The 20,370-nt window shown below is 31.6% G+C and overlaps 3 protein-coding genes across 5 annotated transcripts; 1 reads left to right on the top strand and 2 right to left on the bottom strand.

Moving 5' to 3' along the window:
* Positions 1 to 6,861: 6,861 nt before the first annotated feature.
* Positions 6,862 to 10,456, bottom strand: LOC137816578 (protein BUD31 homolog 2). The gene is made up of 4 exons (XM_068619776.1): positions 10,230 to 10,456; positions 9,599 to 9,700; positions 9,323 to 9,510; positions 6,862 to 7,343 (listed from the first exon to the last, which is right to left on the bottom strand). Exons 2-4 carry the CDS (start codon positions 9,690 to 9,692, stop codon positions 7,188 to 7,190), a joined length of 438 nt encoding a protein of 145 aa, XP_068475877.1. The 5' UTR covers positions 9,693 to 9,700; positions 10,230 to 10,456; the 3' UTR covers positions 6,862 to 7,187.
* A 2,127-nt stretch (positions 10,457 to 12,583) lies between these two features.
* On the bottom strand, positions 12,584 to 17,095 carry LOC137816582 (uncharacterized). The gene is made up of 3 exons (XM_068619781.1): positions 16,531 to 17,095; positions 15,891 to 15,950; positions 12,584 to 13,149 (listed from the first exon to the last, which is right to left on the bottom strand). The coding sequence occupies exons 1-3, from the start codon at positions 16,774 to 16,776 to the stop codon at positions 12,838 to 12,840; spliced, it is 618 nt and encodes a 205-aa protein (XP_068475882.1). The 5' UTR covers positions 16,777 to 17,095; the 3' UTR covers positions 12,584 to 12,837.
* Positions 17,096 to 17,821: 726 nt separating this feature from the next.
* On the top strand, positions 17,822 to 19,829 carry LOC137816577 (calcium uniporter protein 1, mitochondrial-like). 3 transcript variants are annotated; one of them, XM_068619774.1, is made up of 3 exons: positions 17,822 to 18,201; positions 18,850 to 19,221; positions 19,640 to 19,829. In XM_068619774.1, the coding sequence occupies exons 1-3, from the start codon at positions 17,953 to 17,955 to the stop codon at positions 19,775 to 19,777; spliced, it is 759 nt and encodes a 252-aa protein (XP_068475875.1). In that variant the 5' UTR covers positions 17,822 to 17,952; the 3' UTR covers positions 19,778 to 19,829. The 3 variants fall into 3 exon arrangements, 2 of the variants coding, with proteins under 2 accessions (XP_068475875.1, XP_068475876.1); XM_068619775.1 differs by lacking the exon at positions 19,640 to 19,829 and adding an exon at positions 19,369 to 19,558; XR_011081827.1 differs by lacking the exon at positions 19,640 to 19,829 and adding an exon at positions 19,369 to 19,558 and having other exon boundaries at positions 17,844 to 18,201; positions 18,831 to 19,221.
* Positions 19,830 to 20,370: the final 541 nt, after the last annotated feature.

The following is a 20,370-nucleotide window of genomic DNA, read 5'->3' as shown; positions in this document are numbered from 1 at the left end:
TACCTTATTTTAAAAATTTATTTAAGAAACTTGTATAGGTGTATTTAATAACCTGCTATGGTTGATTTCACAATTCATATAATTTTGCTTCCGTCTACATAGGAATTGAACAAGTTAGAGAACTTCATTAAAATTGAGGGCTAATCGCTAATCTTAATTACTTCGGAAAAGGTTAGAGAACGTCATAGTGGGCTAATTTTATTTTATGAGAGATATTTCGTTAATTCACTAATAGGTTATTTCTTAAAAGTGGGATAGAACTAAAAATATATAAAGGCATGGTAGAATAACACTTGGCACTAGTAACATGAGTTGATTCTTGAGTGACCAGCATTGTAGATAAACTAAGATTATTGATATATTGATCAAAAGAAGTTATTGGAATGAAAGACCAATTCAGGATAAGAAAAGAAATGTAAAAATTCAAATCATAATTTTTTTTTATAAGTTAGTAACATGAGTTGATTCTTGGAAAGTATTGTAGATGAAGTACAATTACTTATATATTGACCTAAGGAAGTTATTGAAATGAATGAGAAAAACACATGCTAATTCAATGAAAGATCCAAAACTTAACCTATTAGCACAAGTTCTTCTGCAACGTTTTCTGCAACTTCTTCAGCCTCTGCAACATATACTTTCGCGTTCGATTTACAACAATGAATAGACAGAGTTTGAAATTAGGATTGGAAATGAGTGAGGAAGTGTGGTTTGTAGAGAGGGGGTGCGATAAGGAAAAATGGAATGGGTTGCAGGGGTACGTGAAATAAGAACAGGTGGGAAAAGAAAGACAGTGAGATGGGCCGTAAGGATAAAAGAAAAAATGGGCATGTAAAAAGGTGTGTTTGTGCAAAAAAGTATTAGAGAATTATTATGTTTTATTTTTTTTTTCTTTTTCTTTTTTCATACTAAATAATCTTTTTGACTTAATGAACAAATTTGAAGGAATATTTATTTTTTATTTTTCATTTATTATTTTTATTTTTTCACTAAAGTCAGATTTTAAATACTTCTAGAAAATTGGATATTGAGAAGTATCCTTTCCCACTTGGAGAAAGAAGTATCATACATTCAGTTCAGATCAGAAAATTAGAGAAAAATAATGCTAATTTATTATAAAAATTAATAATAAAAAATATTGTAGATAAATTACAATTTAAGCTATTCTAATTTGCTAGACCATATGAAGTTGTTTGAGTCATTCCATATATTGCAATACTATTATAATTCCTTTTACTTTTTAGTCTCATTTTATTTTTTAATCAGAATTTTGAATTTTTCGGAAGGTAAAAAATTCTAATTTTATTCAATTTTTTATTTATTTTATGTTTGTTTTATTTTATTTTATTTTAATTCCATTGAGATCTAACATGTAATATCAAGATAAATTTAATTAGTTAACATTTAAAAATAATACATATTTGCTATTTAAAAATAATACTACACAATTTTTTAGGTTAAAAGATTCTAATTGAACTTATATCTAACCGATAATATCAAAAAATAATTTAGTTAATTAATGTATAAAAATAATACACGAGCATAGAAAATAATATGCTTTGCCTATATATACATTAAAATGAGATTTCTAATAGTGTCTGATTTTCTTCTTCACGTTTTGAAAAGAAAGATGGTGCGTATCTTATTTAGGGTTATAAGTATCTCTATTTTGATGGTTGTTGATTTTTGTGGACGGGTGGATTGGTATTTGGGTTGGTGGATAATGGCGGTTTTTCTTTTTACTACTTGTTGTGGTTGCAGAAAGACGGTAATGAATTGTTTTGAGTTTATACGGGTTTGTACGGGTTAGTTTTGAGTTTGTACGAGTTTGTACGGGTTGTATGGGTTTTTTAGTGGTAGATTTTTTTGTCTCTTTCATTTTATTGATTTGAAAAACTAGATAAATTGATTCATATTATTTAGCTATATATAAGGATTGATAAAAAAAAATAACAACACAGATAAAAAATGAGTTTTCTTTTTTCCTTCGTTTCCTTGCCAATGGCGTTGCAGTTTGAATTTACAATAACTAAGTTTTAATAATTTAGATTTGGTTAATAAAGATTCTATACGGTTTAAAGTAAACCTGCGAATAATTCGTTACATTATTTTTTATAATTTTAATGTTTTTAGATTAAAATTTGAATAATGATATTAATAATTAATAATAATTTATAATTTATTTATTTTATGGGTAAGTTTTATTAAAAATTCATTTTGTCATTGTCTCTCAAAATAGTAATTATGGATAAGGAATGAATTAATGAGTTTATTTAAGTTACTTAAACTTTAATTGTATGAAGCTGAAACATTTTAAATTGTTGTAATAAGTGAGAGAGAGACATTTTCTACTTAGTACATCATGACCCTTTATGTTTTTAAAAAATGTGGGGTCAAAATATTACTATAAAGTATAAAATCTAAAAATATTTGTAGTGTTTAAAAAATTAAATTAAATTTTAAATTTTAGACAAATATTCAACAAAATACAATTATATTTATTTATATAAAACTAATATTTATCTAGTCGAACCTAGAAGCTAAACTACAGGTTAAAAGGTTAAAGTAGGTTACAATAAAAAAAAGTAATTCTAGTATATAAAACAATTTCAGGTTAATACTCCACATTAAATTTAACGACAAAGAATTCATAGCATAATAAAAACTTAATTTAGAAACATTTTTTATTGTAATGAAAAAATAGATACAAAATTATAGAAAATATATACTCTCCAAATTACAATATAAATAGGAAGGGATTCACTAATAATAAATTCTATCATTATTAAATTAATTGCATATAATTGCGTACAATATCATACAATAATTGCGTATAATTTAATTTAATAATTATTATTTCCTTAATAATAGTAACGAACGTGCAGTTTTCTATTCCTATTTTTTTCACAAATGCATTTAAATTTGTAAGAATTAAGAATTAAGAAGAAGGAACAAATCTAGCTAAAATGTTGAAAGAGTCGACAAATGTGATGGTTCTTGGTAAGAGTTTCTATTTGAAGATTTGAAGGAGCAACATGATTTTAATTTTTAATTATATTTCATTGGTATGTCTTTTTGTTAAGATTTAATATATATTCTTTCTCCGTGTATCCAAACCTCTCTTTCTAGGTCCTATACTGTTTCTTTCGGATGCATTTACCTCTCTCCTTGGTTATTCTTTCTTGCTTATTGTCGGGAAAAACCCTCCATGCACAACTTGCGTCTTTACAAATTGGTGATTAAGATGGATCAACTTATGAAGAAGTACAATTTTGATAAGAATAGATTTCAAGAATTGAAGGAGCAACATTTAATTTTTAATTATATTTCATCTGTATGTCTTTTTGGTAAGATTTAATATATATTCTTCCTTCGTGTATCGAAAATTATAGACACTTTCACTCTCCAAATTGCGTACAATATCGTACAATAATTGCATAAAATAATTGTGTATAATTTGATAATTATTATTTCTTAATACTCCCCTCAAGGAATAGATTTCAAGGATGGAAGGAGCAACATGATTTTAATTTTTAATTATATTTCATCTGTATGTCTTTTTGGTAAGATTTAATATATATTCTTCCTCCGTGTATCGAAAATTATAGACACTTTCGCTCTCCAAATTACAGGTAAAGATCCACTTATCATTATTAAATTAATTGCATATAATTTTCTCCGTGTATCGAAAATTATAGACATTTTCACTCTCCAAATTACAGGTAAGGATCCACTAATCATGGATTCTATCATTATTAAATTGACATGGGAACTTTAGCTCTGTAATTATCTTTTTTTATTCTAAATCCTTATATATTCTTAGTTCCCTGCTGTTAGTTGGCGTTGAAGGATTTGTTTTGATCTTCGTGGTTCCTTAAACTTAGAAAGTTGTTGAAGGATTTGTTTTGATCTTTGTGGTTCCTGTCAAGGCACCGGGTATGATTTTAGTATGAAAAAAATGAGTTTGTGGCTTTTATTCATGCAACTGGAAATTTAAGTTAGGAAGTTATATTGTATTTATAGAGTTAGGCTGGATTATATCATTATTAAATTAATTGCATATAATTATTATTTTCTTAATAATAGTGACGAACATGCAGTTTCCTATTCACATTTTTTGGGGAAATGCAGAGAAATTTGTAACACCTCGAAGGAACACATTTAGCCAAAATGTTAGAAGAGTGGAGAAAGGTGATAATTCTTGGTAATAAAGTTTCTTTCTCTACTAAATGAGACTTAATCAAGTGTAGCATTTATTTTCTAGTAATGTATAATGTTGTTGCTTTGTTTTTTATTTATAGGTGATAAGAGCAATTTAAGCAATAGTAAACTCAGTTTCCATACCAAGGATCCTGTTTTTTTATTTATACGTGATAAGAGCAATTTAAGCCATAGTAAATTCAGCCATCAGTTTCCATACAAAAGACCCTAAAATGATGGAATGGTCCCTAAAGATGGAGGAGTTTAAGAAGATGATATAACAAATAAATAAAGCAAAGTCCCATATCCAAAATGGGATGCGTTTTATACTAAATTTTTTGCTAGTGTAGCAAATAATAGTGACGAACATTATAATATTAAACCATTTTACAGGATAGAATAAAATATACTTAAGTTAAGAGATTCATAAAAGAAAAAATTATAGAAAATATGTATAGATAAGATCCACTAATCTATGTATTCTATCTTTATTAAATTAATTGCATATAATTGCGTATAATATCGTAAATATTATATAATAATTACGTATAATAATTACATATAATTTAAATATCAATTTCAAACTTAATCCTATCAAATTTATATTTCTTCATTCACTTGGTAAAGAAGAATTTGAGAAAAAGGAATACATTTAGCTAAAATATTGGAAGAGTCAGGAAAGGTGATCCGTAAAATATGCGTATTTGAAATATGTTAAGGATAAAGGTCAAAAAAAACAAAAGTAAAAAAAAGACATATAATATTAAGTTATTTAATAGGATAGGATGAAATATATTTCAGATTTCTCATTATCATTTTCTCTCTGATTCATTTTTGGTTCACTCTTCGTTCATTGTAATAATGTTTTGTTTTTATGTTTGATAACAATATATTCTTCAGTGTTTGGGTGTATGACAATGAATTTCATATTGCTTTCTCTACGCATCAGGTTTGGTATTTTTTTTTCCCTTGGTTTTTTTTGCAGTTAAGACATGGAACCTCTGTAATTATCTTTTCTTTCCTTCTAAATCTTTATATATTCTTAGTTTCCTTGGTTAAACTTTGTGTTGAAGGATTTGTTTTTATCTTCGCGTCACCAGTCAGTAGGTCCTCCAGTCTCACTACTGCTTTTTTTTAAATATGATTTTAGTATGAAAAAAATAGTTTGCGGCTTTTATTCATGCAGCTGGAAATTTAAGTTAGGAAGTTATATTACATTTCTAAGGTTAGTACTCTGCCAGTTGAGAAGGCTAGTAGAGATGTTTGATAGGAAACACGGAGACCGGATCAAAAACAAATCCTTCAACATCAATATTACATTCGCGGCTGAGGGAGACAGAGAACTTCAACATCTGCGGCTCACCGTGTCGGCCAACGCCCCACTAGATACTGAACTTGCATCTTATGAAACTTCCTAAAAGAGGTTTACATTCCTTTCACAGAGAGCATTCCTTGTCACAAAACTACTATCCTCCCTCCCATCTACCACATAAGAAAAGAATATATAATAAACTCTCCACACTCTCTAATCATTCCCATTTCTATCAAATTGTTTACTAATAGTCCGAGTGATATTGTTCAATATATTAGGATAGTGGAGGAAGTGTGGAATGTGCGAATTTGAAATCAAGATTTATATGGTACATATTTAGCTAAAAAAGTGCATATTGTTGGTTTAACTGTCACATTGCATCTTCAAATGAGTTGGTCAATTCTTTATATGGTAGTGGTTTAATCTCGACATTCCAGCAAGAAAAAATTCTTTATATTAGTTATTGTATTTGTAAATGTTCACATGTGGTAAATTTGTAGTCTGCCTGTGGGTTTAAGGGAATTTAGGCAGAAGCATGGATGGTGATTGATGCAAGAGGCCCGTATCAACCCATCAGTGATTCCCATTGCTTTTCGGTGTATTTGAAGAGCTCTGAACAAACTTAGTCTTGAAGAAAGGGACCATCGAGTATGGAAGCGAGTTCAAGAGTGGCGTAATCTACAAGAGTGTGTAAAAAAGTTTTATGATAAGCCTATGTCTAATCTTCCTGATCTTAGATTAATAAGGTAGTCTTCACCAATAGATGATGCAGTTGCTTTTAGTGTTGACTGAAGTGTGGACATAGTGATCCTAAACAAGCTTGCTGTGGAACCAAGGAAATCTGTTATTTTATGGAATGGTGCACATATTATATATGTGAAATTGTTGCATTGTCCAGGGTGTGAAACTGTGTTGAGGAGCTTGTTAGAAACAACAGTGAAATTGGTAAATAATAGAGGAAAACTCATCATAATAGAGTAAAACTCTTCATTACTGTAATAAGATACAAGATTTTTATGGTTACTTTGTTTCCATAGGAAACAGACTAATTTTGTTCCTTTAATATCTTAGGTGCTTTAAATAAGAAAGAGTGTCACCAAACCTGTGCTAGAAAGTTACAAAAAAAATGTATAAAGAAACATATTGTTAATATTTTCTACTCTCAAATAGTTCAAATATATATCACCAATTTTTTTATCTATTAGATTTAAAGATTATATTATCCAATAAGTTGACCGTAGATGGATGGCAACAAAAACTATTTATCTCATGATAATGCTTCAACTTTGTGTTTTTTTCTCGCAAAATAGTTTACTTTGAAACAATAATAATAAAATAAGATTTTGGAGTTCGTACCGAGCAGTTTAAATCCAATATTACCACAAGAAACGGCATTAGATCCCACAGTATCAATACAATATTACCCTCTGTTCGATTCTTCTAAGCCAATCGTCTAAGTTGTGAAGTATCGAGCAAGAGTACACCATGCTAATCTAATAAAGATGAAGAGGTACAAAATTGAGTCAGACTTTGAACTAGACATGACTAATATTCCCAATACATAACATTCATGTGCCTGGAGAAATTGTCTCCCGTCTGAGGGTTTAGGACAACAGAAAATAAAGGCTCTACTAAGAAACCCTCCAATGACACAAATACAAGAATTGATGTCCAATCAGTCTCCACTTGCACAACCCTTGCATCCACAATGAACACACTCTATCACCTTTTCCTCCCTTAGTTGCTTGGGAACTCTACAAACACAAGTGGTGGCAAAATTGTGATCGCGTGGCTGCATGCACCTCAGGCAGCACAGACGTTCATAACCAGGCTGCAATGCGGATCAAAAACATAATGATTTAGGTACTCAACGTCCAACACAGATGAAATAAAATCTAAGTAACAGTAATACGATAATATTGTTTTTAACACTTTTGGCTGAGTATCAAATCCCTTAAAACAATTAACATCTTCAGGAAGGCACAAATTAGTACAACATTAACATATTTTCTCATTTCACAAGTACTCAATTTCAGACTCAAAATGAGTTCAAACTTAATTTTGGACAATCTTGACTTTATGAAGTTGATTTTGATTATAAACGAGTTAGTGTGATTTATGTCTAAATTTAACCCATCTGAACAAAAGCTGCATGTATCTTACATTAGAATCATGTTTAATCACAAATTTCAGTTTGAAACAGACACCAGATGTTTTTCAAAATAAGTTTACAAATGGTTAAAAGTTTGAGAGAAATGCAACCATGCAACCTAAAACAGTGTAGCAGTATGGTTGCTATGCCAGTGAATGTTATGCATACAAGATAAACTATTTCTACTATACAAATAAATGCAAAAAAAGCATAAAATTAAAGAGATGATTAAGCCTTCAATAACAATCAATGCCAGGGATATAATGAATCTAGGCATAGTAAACAAGTTCGTAAATATTGATTGGTTTTAGATCATAAGACAGCATGAAGAATGGTCATTGGTGTTTCTAATTTCACAATCAGAATCTTTTAAAAATGAGAATGGACATTACGAAAATCAGATATTTTATTGCAAGAAGAAATATCGCAGATTTTTTATTGCTTAAGAGGTGCTTAAGAGGTGTTTCACGATGCCAGAAAAATGAGGGAGTTTGGTTATCAAGATGGATTTGGATAGTTTAAGAAAGAGTAGGGCTAGACAAGGTTCTTGTATGAAAAGTTTCTGTATAGATGGAGAATATGGATTTGTAGATGCATCTCAATTGCTACTTAAGTTGTTGTAAATTTCGAGCCTAAATCACAGTTCAAAGAACAGTGGGGAGTCAACTGGGTAGTAGTGATCTCCAATCTTCAGTTTAACGACTGATTGTTTGGTTTTGCTAGCCTCCAAAGAGTTTCTTTGCATGGTAATCAATCAATTTTTTCTGTAGTCACTGGTTGAACTTGATTGTCCTTGTCCAGATCTGTTTGGCTACTTTCCCTTGCTATCTCTTGCTTAATCAAAACACAGTCAAAGTGACCCAAAGACACATTAAAGCAGGACGCATTTTCACAAGCAAGTGAGCAACACAGCTTGGTAAATGTTGGAACTGGAAATTTATTTTCCAGGAAATATTTATATTGTTTGGGTGAGGGTATCCTTATTAAAGTTTTGAGAGGAACTTGAGATAGGGAGTGCTCCTTTTTCAGAGGCTCTTGCATGTTTCATCTATCTGATTGCAAAGTTTTCCTAGTAGCCACTTCTAATCAAAATAAGAATATAAGATTACTATTTACAAAGGGACTTTAATTAACTATGGATAATATAGAGAACTACAATTCTGTTTCGTTTCACTATTACTTGATTCTATTTCTCCCTCAACCAAGTTAGATAGAAGAGTTTGAATAATATCTCCTCCAGTACTTTTCTCCTACAAAGCTTTCTTTCAATTTCATACTCACATACCTGACCTTCAAAAGTTTCTACCTAATAAATCCCTTTTAAATTCCAAACCTCTTAAAAAGGACAAGACCTTTCATAGAACAGTGGTTAACATGATTAGTGGTAAATTCATAGACCTTACACCCTTCTTTTGGCCCTATTTGAGTGCACTTAGTCTAATCTGTTTGGGAGAATTTATTTTTATTTTTAATCCTTGTGGACAACATTAATATTTTCCCAACAACATGCATTTGACAGAGTTACACCCATGATTTCTCTTCCTCCTTCTAGTTAAATTTCTTCTCTTTTCACTTAGATGAACTTTCTTCTCCTATGAAAAAAGAAATAGAAAAACAAAAGCTTTTTTCAAAATAGAATAAAAACATATTTTAGGTACCTTCTTCCATTTAGCAATTAGATTGCGGTCAGCATATCCTTGATCCAGACAGAATTCATACAGTTCTTTAGAAATTTCCTTCCTCCGATGGTAGAGGTCAAAGATGTAGCGGCTCTTCTGGTGTGCAATCTTAAAAATTGGCCATAATGTCTCACATTTTCTTTTGCCATCATGCGGATCATTCTCAGCTGCCACATAAATAAAGGATATAAAACTATTAATCTCATAGAACATAATAAAATCTTGTAAGGCAAGCATATGATGTAAATTTCTAACCTTCCCTCATCTTTGCTTGAAGTTCACGGAGTGTAGGCTCAATTAGCTCCCAACCCTCTGGGTATTTAACACGATTTGTCTTTACTTTTGGCATTTTTATATCTGTTTAAGGAAAACGTGGAACCAAAGAGTCAATTTCCATACATTCTACTGAGAAATATTCAGGATACACATTAATAAATAGATACAACTTATCAATTAAGCGTAGTTATAAATCTCGGATAGCATTGCATGGAGACTGAACCCTAATGGCGGTGTAGCATATAGCATATACAGAAAAGTATGGAAGGTGTGTTGCATAAATTATAATGTCTTTGTCTTTGTGATATATGGTAAGGAAACCTTGTGGACAACATTAATATTTTCCCAACAACATGCATTTGACAGAGTTACACCATGGTTGTCAAACTCGCGAGTCAATTCGCTGACTCGTCCGAGTTCACGTTTCCACCCACCCAAACCAAGTTAACTCGGTAGTAAACTCGGTTTTTGAGTAAACTCGACTCGGAATAAACTTGGCAGACTCGGTTAAACTCGCGAATCCGCTCCGAGTTGGCGAGTTCAGCTGGGTTTTCGTTTTAACCCAAAACGGTCTCTTTCTGAAGTGGGAAATTAAATGAAATAAACTCACCTGTTTAGGGTTCGCGTTTCGTTTTGAATTCACGTTCGTTTTTGTGTTGCTGCGTCTTCTCTGAACGAGTGTGGAGGTCGTGCGGTGGTGGCGATCGTGCAGAGGAGGTCGCGCGGCGGTAGCGATTCGACGGTGGTCGCGGGGTGCGGGTCGACGGTGGTGCGGTTTTGGTAGTTATTGATGTTGCGGTTGCTGTCTTTTGAGTGCGCATTGGTGACTGTGGTGTTATATAGGGAATTAGGTTGTTATTAATCTTTATCTTACTATATTTTTAATCTTTATCTTACTATACTTTTAATCTTTATCTTACTATATTTTTTAAGTTGTTATTATTTTTGTTTTTAAGAAATCTATTCTTATAATTATTTTAGTATAATGGGAGTGAATTAAAAACGTGTCAACATAAAAAAAAAATTAAGGTGGTTTGTAATGTTATATTGGTTGTTATATACTCAAATGTGTTTACATATATTAGTGGAATAAATTAACTCTTATTCATAGAGTGTAATTAGTGTAATTTTACAAATGTGATTTTGCTAACCATGAAAATAATTAGTAAGATGTTGAATCTCTAATGCATTTTTCTCATGTCGAGACCTATCAACTCGTGCGTAAATCAATAATAGTAGGTGGTCTGATAAGTCTAACAAATATGTATTGAAATATACTCTAAATGACTTTGATATCATACTAAAAAGTGAATTTCAAGTATAAATCAATATCATCAAACCAGCTTATAAAGTGACCTACTTATATATTATAAAATGGATTTATCTCTAGTCGAGGTGAAATCTCCAACAATAACTATCAACCTTAAAAACTTGAAGGTTATAAACATTAGAGTATAGTATATATTAATCTTGAAATTTGCTCTCCAACATAAGTTAAGGTTTTTAATGAATCTGCAAAAGAAATGGTAATCATCTAACAAGTGGAAAGGAAGTTGAAAGGATTATGAATTTGCTAAAGCAATTAAGTTGGTTTAGAAAATGCTTTAAGAATGTGTTCTTTCACGTTATGAAATAAATGAAAAAGACTAAGTTTTTTTTTTAATAAATAAAGAACTAAACTATTTTTTTCAAAAGCTAGGAAAAAAATGATAAAATAAGTAGATAAATAACCAACCATATCCTTTAGCCAAAAAAAATTAAAAAAAAAACTCACATTTTTCATTTGTGGAATTTAATTAATATTTACATTAAGTATCACTAACACCATCATAATAGAATATAGTTTTGTCCTTTATCTACTTAAAAAATAATTTGTTGAGACTATGTTAAGGTTTTTTTTTTAAATCACTGAACTTAAAGAATTTGATAGACTAGAAAAATTAATTTGTTTAAATATATTATTATTAAAAATAGAAAGTAAAATTAGAAGTTAAAATATTATATGTTCTTAATTTGACATAATAACTCTAAAATCACAACTTAGAAGTCGGTGAGAAATTGTCAATAAAATGAAATTAAAATGACAGAAAAACGAAAATACAATGATGAAACAAAAACAAAACATGTTTTTTATGCTAAAAATAAAACGATACTAAGCGAAAACAATGCGTGAATATAAATGCGAACGGAAAGTAAAATTATGAATCAAAAAGACCAAGTACAACCATTAGACATATGTCTAATGGACAATCGTCTAACAGACTATCTAATTATGTCTAATGGACAATCGTCTAACAGACTATCTAATTAGATTGTCTAGCGAGACTAGTATCTCATATTTGAAACACCGCAAACAGAGTTACAAAAAAACTCAGATCACAAACATCACATCTCATTCAAACTCACAGGCTTAAAAAAACTAAACAGAAAATTTAATATATGAAAAATAGAGTACAAAATAAAACTAATGCACTACACCTTAAGCACAAACAAAAAACGAACATAAATTTTAAACGAACACACTAAAAGGTTTAAGCGGAACACACTAAAAGGTTTAAGCGGAACACACTAGATGGTTTAAGCTAACCTAAGACTAGATAGTCTTAGCATCCTTACACTAAGACTAGATGGTCTTAGCATCCTTACACTATACAGTCTAAGCGCAACACGCTAAACTCTGTCTAGATAGAACACACTAGACAGTGTAAGCGAACCTGAGGCTAGACTGTGTAAGCGTCCCTTAATTATTTGTGACACTAGACAATCTAAAATGAAAGCAAGGGAACATTTGCTTAATTATTTGTGAAAATAGTTAACAGGTAAAGGTTCTCTCAATTTAAACACACCACCAACCATTTCGTTCCTTAATTAAAATTTACAAGAACGACATCTTATTCAACTTTGAAATCAATCAAAAGAAAAAAATCCTAAGCATAACTTAACAAGAAAAGTAAAACATTGTGATGGGTCATATCAAAATTACATAACATTGAATATGATATACAAATATTTGTGCAAGAACATGACATCACGGATAGACAAAATGAAAACCTTGTTGAAGACAAAAGGTGAAGCAAACAAAAGGATTTTGTGCATCGTGCACACAAGTCAAGTTTGGGTAGTGAAATACATGATATATGCTAATGTACTTGGCTATTGATAACAAGTTGAACCTCCCTCAAAATCAAGATGGTTAGCAACCTAAGAAGAAAATACCTCTAGAGCTTGACCTCCACATCAACACCAGCAGGAAGATCTAGTTGCATCAGAGAATCTATTGTTTGAGCAGTAGGATACATAATATCAATGAGACGCTGGTGAGTTCTGATCTCGAAATGGAACCGAGCATCCTTGTGTACGTGAGGGGATTTAAGAACACAGTAGACTCGCCTCTTGGTTGGCAATGGCACAGGTCCCATCGTTTTTGCATTGGTAGTTCTTGCTGCATCTAATATCTGCTTGCAGGAATCCTCTATCAAGGGCACCCAGTAAGATCTAAGCTTGATTCTAATCTTCTGCTTTGGTGCCATCTAAGAATAGGAACAATAAATATTATCAGATGATTTAACTTTTATGGGAATACACCAAAAAAGAAAGGCACTTCATGCAATGCTTATTCTAATTTCTGGTTAGATAAAAGAAAAACAAATCAATGGTTTAATATTCAAAATCTCGTACCATTGAGTTGCTTTTGGAACTTTCAACTGAACTTACAGAAAACTTCAGAAAGGAACTTTGAAAAATAAGCCAACAGCATGCTTAATTCCACAATTCAAAGCCCAAATAATAGAATTACCATGAATACAACCCCACTCATCCATGAAGAACTAGAAAATATCATTGGAAATATTAATAATCTAACAGTTATGAGCAGCCTATGCTATACTACTTACCTCAAAAAGTAAAAAAGAAATTAGGTTTTTACTACATGAAAAGTGTACTACAAAATTAAATTATTCATAAACTATGGAAGATTGCTAAACACATCGTTAAGAAGAGAGATTAGAGCATTAGTTTCTAATGCAGTGACCATCTAATTCCATAATGCTCAACCATAAATATTATCAAAGTGATTACAGCAAAGAAAGAATCACAAAGTATGTTTTACAATGTTAAAATGCAGTTAGATATGCTGGTTGAGAACTTAATTTATTTTTTATTATAAAAATACATGATTACGGTATCATTCATGAAATAAAAAATCATAATACCTGGTTTTGACTACTAAAACAGTTCAAAACAGATAATTGAAAAGAGTAATTTTTATGGAAACTGAATTTACTGTGGACAAATGAGAATTAACTCAGGGATTAGTGCTCAGATTAGAACATTAGGAACAAAGTATAAAAATTAAGAATGAAACAAAACCAATCGGAGAAGAAATTTCTCAGCACTGGCAACAGCCATCACAAAATTACCCCAAATGATTGCCAACCTCACTCATTTCCTTCTTTTTTTCTGTGAAAATATCCACACAGCCACTAACACTACCACAATTTTAATATCCAAAGTAAGACCCTCTTTTTCAGTTATCCATACAGGGGTACCAAACAGGTTCGAATGTTGCCTTTACTTTTCTCAACATTCAACAACCAACTGTCCAACAAAAGCAACTACAACAAATTTGTAGAGCACATCCGGTATTTGACAAACAACCAACATGTTTAGCCAAATTCTTCATAAAGGAAACATTTGCACCAGTTGGTATAGTCTAAGGACACTACTGTTAGATTACATCTAAAACCAGCAGACATTAAAGGAAGTTGTCTAACAGATATATTAGCTGCAACCCATTGAGATAGGCAAAATGGGATCCCAATAGTTACCAGGCCCTCTTTGAACTTGATTGCCATTTTACAAGCTAAAGTTGTTGAAGAATCTATATCATGCAGAGCTAGGCCCACTTTTGATGAATTAAGGGCAAGAGATACAACACTAATAGGTCATCAAAATCATGGAACACGAAATGGCGCTGTCAAACCATGAACTATATAGAGAGTGCTTGGTTTTTGAAACGTGACTAGGAACTTTTTCTCAATTTAGAAAAAGTACACATGATTCACCAAAACTTAAAATGCTAAAAAACTTCATATATCACTGGGGGAAAGTAAATTGCAACAGTACTAGAGCACATAAGCCAAAAATTAATAATTGAAAACTAATTAGTGTTGATTCTTTTAGTTCCTGCAAAATGATAGTTCATCCTAGGTGAACTACTCCACATTGTTTGTGGATATTGAATGTGGTGGAAATCTCACACCAACTAGTATTATAATTAAATCATGGTATATAAGTTAGTGCAAACATCATCTAACAAACCAGTTTTGTAAGGTAGAGTTAAACTTAAAATACACTTTCTAGAAAATGATAATTATAATTTTTGTAACTTATTTAAAGAACAGAATATGTTTTCATGAAACGTCATTCTATCCCTTTTTCTAAGCCTTAGGGCCACATAAGTGATTGAATGAAGATTATGTTTTGAAAGAAAAAAAAGAAGCAATGATATAGCTAAATAAATAGTGTGGAGTGTGAGAGCAACTGTATGAAGCCTCTGTTTCTAAATGATGAAAACAGAACAATTTGATAGCAAGATAGGATGTTTAGAGCAATTGAATGACAGTATGAAGTCACTGTTTCAGAAGAACAACAGAAGAATGGAATAGTAAAACAGGGTGCTTTAAGAATAACTCCTTTGTTTCAATTTTTTTTAATAATTTATACCTTACTTTCGTTTCTCTGATGAGAATTTGTAAAAAATAAAAAAGCAACAACAACAAAATATAAAAAATTGCTAAGACATGGTTCATCCTGGTGATACAGAATCCCACCAATTTAAGCATTATCACACTATTCAATGCAATAAACATGCTATAAATTTCCAGATGGCTGAATTGTAACAAATTATTCCTAAAACAGATTTAACCCAAAAATTATAACTACAAAAATGTCTATTACAGGCATAACTGGACACCAATAATATTGAGAGCCATGTCACCTCGTCAGGGAACAATGCTATATGACTATGAGGAGGCATATTCACTCCTGGCTAACTGGTGAGCATCAAATACAACTCATTTAATCTCTTACCTGATTTACCAAACACTATTCACAGATTAAAATGTCCAATTTCTTATTGTAATTCTTCAACTAGTTTTACTGGATATAATTCACATTTGAAATTTGAGTCTCGCATGTAAAAGATAAAGCAAAACCCCAAAATGCAACAAATATTAAATAGCAACTGAAAATGGGGCATTGATCAACATACTGCATCTGCATCACCACCAATGCTAATTGCCGAAGTGCTAGGAGTTCCCAAGTCACCAACCTAAAACACCAAAATATTGCATTAACAAGGATACTAACTGCACCATGCCACCCAACTTTGCTAATGAGCTCAAAACAGCAATGATATGTTTGAATGGGAGAAAAGACAGTACAGCAGAAATGAAACACAGATGACAATGTAGTTTCCTTTGTTGAGTTAAAGGGAAAGTGGAAATCAAGGGGAGAAAAAAAAAATCAAACTTAAACAAAAATTCAATTTTTTCCCCCACCCATTTTCTCTTCAATTTAAATTTTAAACTTTCCTCCCTTGTTTTCTTTCCGCACTACTCAACATGTGTAAGGAAAATCACAACACAAACTATACTTCCTAAATCTCCAAACAACAAGTGATGACATTGCAAAAGACAAAAATAATAACTTTGTCATAATTTTCATTCTTCATTTCATCTTATCTCCACATATCTTACATTGTCAACAAACACAATGACCATTGCTTTACAGATCAATAACACACATGCTGAATTAGTACATTCTAGAAACACAATTAATCAAGCAATTGGAAAATTCCTAGCAATACATCACCCAATGAAGAAATACCAAACCTCACCCACAACACAGACCTGATAAGTGGTGGATTCAGAGTCATCATCAAGGGTTTCTGGAGGTGGGTCCAAGGGATCAGGGGAAGAATCCAACACTTCCGGAGCAACATGAACCACAGTTGATGAGTGCAGAGGTTTGGGGCATGTGACCCTCAAGGAGTTACCCGAGAAAAGGCACAAAAATGGAGACTTTAGCTTGGAAGATAGAGAGGGAGAAGAATTGGAGAGAGAAAGAGGAGTAACAGAGAGAGAAGAAACCGCCATTGAAGCTCTTCAACGAATCTCACTCTGAATGAACAAACTCGTGTAAAAGCTATGGAAGGTTGTGTTCCCACTTAGCATAGAATTATCCAGAATTTATTTTCTTTTCTGATATTCTTTTTTATGGCAATTGCTTCCTGCACAATATTTTTAAACATACACCCAGTTAATTTCAAACTTTTCATTCCAGAATTCAAATAGAAAAAGAAATCCAAAAAGATGAAAAAGAATTCTGGATTCTAAAAAAGTATTTCAGAAACCAAAATCCAAAAATTTATTCTAAAATATCAAACTTAGAATACATTTTTACATGTACTCTCATTTCAATTTAAAAATTAAAAATATATTTTTATCAGTTCAGGTTACTGATAGAGTGTAGGTTTAAATTTATTGGGTGTAGGAAGCAATTACCTTTTTTTTTATTCTGGATCATAGCCCCCAAAGCTCATTAAAAATTGGGCTTTCAATACAAGGAATTTTCTTCCTAGACCCATGGTTAGGGTGAAAAGACAACTTTACTCTTAATTTAAAAAATACCAAATCCTACTTCCGTAGAATGAAATAAACATCAATTATATTAGAGTTTTTTTATATAATCAAATTCCTCTGTACACGTCTTCTTAATTTGTTAATTTTGATACGTGTATATGTTTTTAATTAGTGATTAAATTAGGCAATAAAAAAATAAATTAAATATGAGATATTATTATTATTATTATTATTATAGAGAATAATTTGGTAATATCTAAATACTATATAGGGATCAGATATTTAGGTTATATTTAAAAGATAAAAATAAATTATATGATTAACCAAATTAATTATAAAAAAATAAGTTTTTTCCTTTATATATATATAAATTTCCAGGAAATCCTTCCCATTCAGTGGAAAAACTAACTTTCTTTTATTAATTTCCACAAAATCCTCCACTTTTCGCGATTTTTAGAACAATTAACTTTTTTTTGTGAACTTTCATCTTATTTATATATATATATATATATATATAAAAACTTCCACGAAATCTCCCCTTTCACTACTATTAGAAAAACTAACTTTCTTTTGTGAAATTTAATCTATTGAAGACACTTTCTCCATAGCGCTTCAGATTTCCAAATTCTCCAATCGTTTTCTTAACAATTTCAAGACAAAACTGTCGAACGCACCATCGTTTCAAAAGCCATGTCGCCTCCTGTTAGCAGAGAAATTCTCCGTTTTCTGAACAATATTGATACGGCCGGATTAATGGAGGAGGTGATGACGAAATTGAGGAATGTTGCTGCAAGTACGATTCAATACTCTGAATTGTTGCGGATATGCAGGGAGACGTATGAGAGTTGCGATAAAGATGTAGCAGAGATGGCAAAACTCTTGGATCACTCCGGAAACGTCGTGGTTTTGGGAAACTCTGTTCTCCTCTATCTAGAACAGGTATCTTTCATCTTATTTATCACTGTTTTAATTCTTCACTGTATTTTTTTTTTCATTAATGGTCTGATTATAAAAAATGTTCGGTTTAAGGAGCGTGAGAAAGTTATCTACTCCCGCAGAATGAAATGAACATGGATTTATATTAGAGTTTTTCTATATAATCAAATTTTCTCACCTCTAACACGTCTTCTTAATTTGTTAATTTTGATACGTGTACATGTTTTCAATTAGTGATTAAATTAGGCAAAAAAAATAAATTAAATTATAATATATGAGATATTATTATTATTATTATTATTATTATTATTATTATTATTATTATTATTATGATGATAGAGAATAATTTGGTAATATCTAAATACTGTATAGGGATAGGATATTTAGGTTATTTTTAAAAAAAAAAAATATGATTAACCAAATTAATTAAAAAAAAGTTTTTTCCTTTATATATATATATATATATAAATTTCCATAAAATCCTCCACTTTTACGATTTCTAGAAAAATTAATTTCTTTTGTGAACTTTCATCTTTTATATATATATATGTAAAAATTTGCACGAAATCTCCACTTTCACGACTTTTAGAAAAACTAACTTTCTTTTGTGAACTTTCATCTATTGAACAAAGTTTCTCCATGGAACTTTAGATCTCCAAACGTTTTCTTAACGATTTCAAGACAAAGATGTCGTTAGAAGGCGCTTCTAAAGTCATGTCGCCTCCTGTTGTGCCGCATGAGAGTTCCGAAGATTTTCTCCGACGAATGATGTATCATTCTCGGGAGCTCCCAGAGGCGTTCAATTTCGCTCATGAGGAGAAGATTCGGAGGGTCGTATTAATGAAGGAGGTGATGAAGAAATTGAGAAATGTTACTGCAATTATGATTGAATACTTTGAATTCTTGCGGATCTGCATCGAGACGTGTGAGAATTCCGATAAAGGTGCAGAGCTTGCAAAACTCTTGGATCACTCCAGAAACGTTGTGTTTTTTGGAAACCATGTTATCCTTCGTCCAGAAGAGGTATATTTCATCTTATTTATCACTGTTTTGGCTTTTCACTGTATTTTTTTTTTTTGCATTAATGGTCTTATTATAAATTTAATCCCTAAGAGTCTTAGTCTTGCATATAAGAAATTGACATTGAATTGTATGTGACTGCATTTTCAGTTGAGTGGTGTTTACTGCAATCTTAACTATGATAACTGTGATGATAAAGAGAAATGCTTGTCCTAATTTGGGAGTAACGGGGATTTGCTTGGTCTTGATGATCTTGTAAGCTTGTGGAATGTTTAATTACATTTTTTGGTAGAATATGAGGTGTCTAATATACCATGATCACTTTGTTCATTTTGCGTGACGAGAGCTTGTTTTTTTCTCCTACTATCATTCATTACTGCATCCATTTTGATGTTTATGGCATTTTGATTATGATTTATAGGTGGCAAAATTAAAAATGATGAGATCATCCAATCAATCAATAGTTAATCTGGTGAAGCAAAAGGCTATGATGGGAGGGTTTGGATTCGTACTTTTGACTTTTGGGTTTGGGATCATTTGTTGTGAGCTAATTTATTAGGATGTGATGGGACATATATGTTTGTTTGTTACCTTTTATGGATTTGCTCTTCGCTATCTTTTCTTCCTCAAGACCTCCACATAACCTTCCTTTCAAGCTTTATACATTCACCGACTCAGGGTCAAACACAGAACGTCTCATGAAGACATACAACTACATGAATAAATACAAGGAGTTATGCAAGACATTATCCCAGTTTTCATGCCTAATCGCCTGTCTCCTCTCCCCGTTGAACTTTCTTCTTCTCTGTTGTACTGGCCTGACCTGTGTGTCCATTGCTAGGTGGTGACATAAGAAATCGGGGTCGATTCCTGGCATGTCTGATGCAGACCATGCAAAAGCATCCAAATGCTTTTCTATCACCTTGGCGATCTGGTCTTGTAGCTCATCTTCCAAAGATCTTCCCAACTTGAAGATCTTGCCCCCGATCTCCCTCTCGAGCCACTCCTCGACGGGTTTGGGCCTTGTTTCACTGGCGATTACCGCCCTGGCGATTCCCGACTCTCTAGCCTCCTCAGGGCGGTTTCTCGCTTCTCCTTTCCGACCGACGTTCTTTCCCTCGACCTCAGCGTCTACCATGACAACATCGCCTC

This window comes from Phaseolus vulgaris, chromosome 1 (assembly GCF_000499845.2).
Source record: "Phaseolus vulgaris cultivar G19833 chromosome 1, P. vulgaris v2.0, whole genome shotgun sequence".
NCBI lineage: Eukaryota > Viridiplantae > Streptophyta > Magnoliopsida > Fabales > Fabaceae > Phaseolus > Phaseolus vulgaris.
The sequence above is the reverse complement of the archived record's forward strand: the minus strand, read 5'-3'. Positions and strand labels throughout refer to the sequence as shown.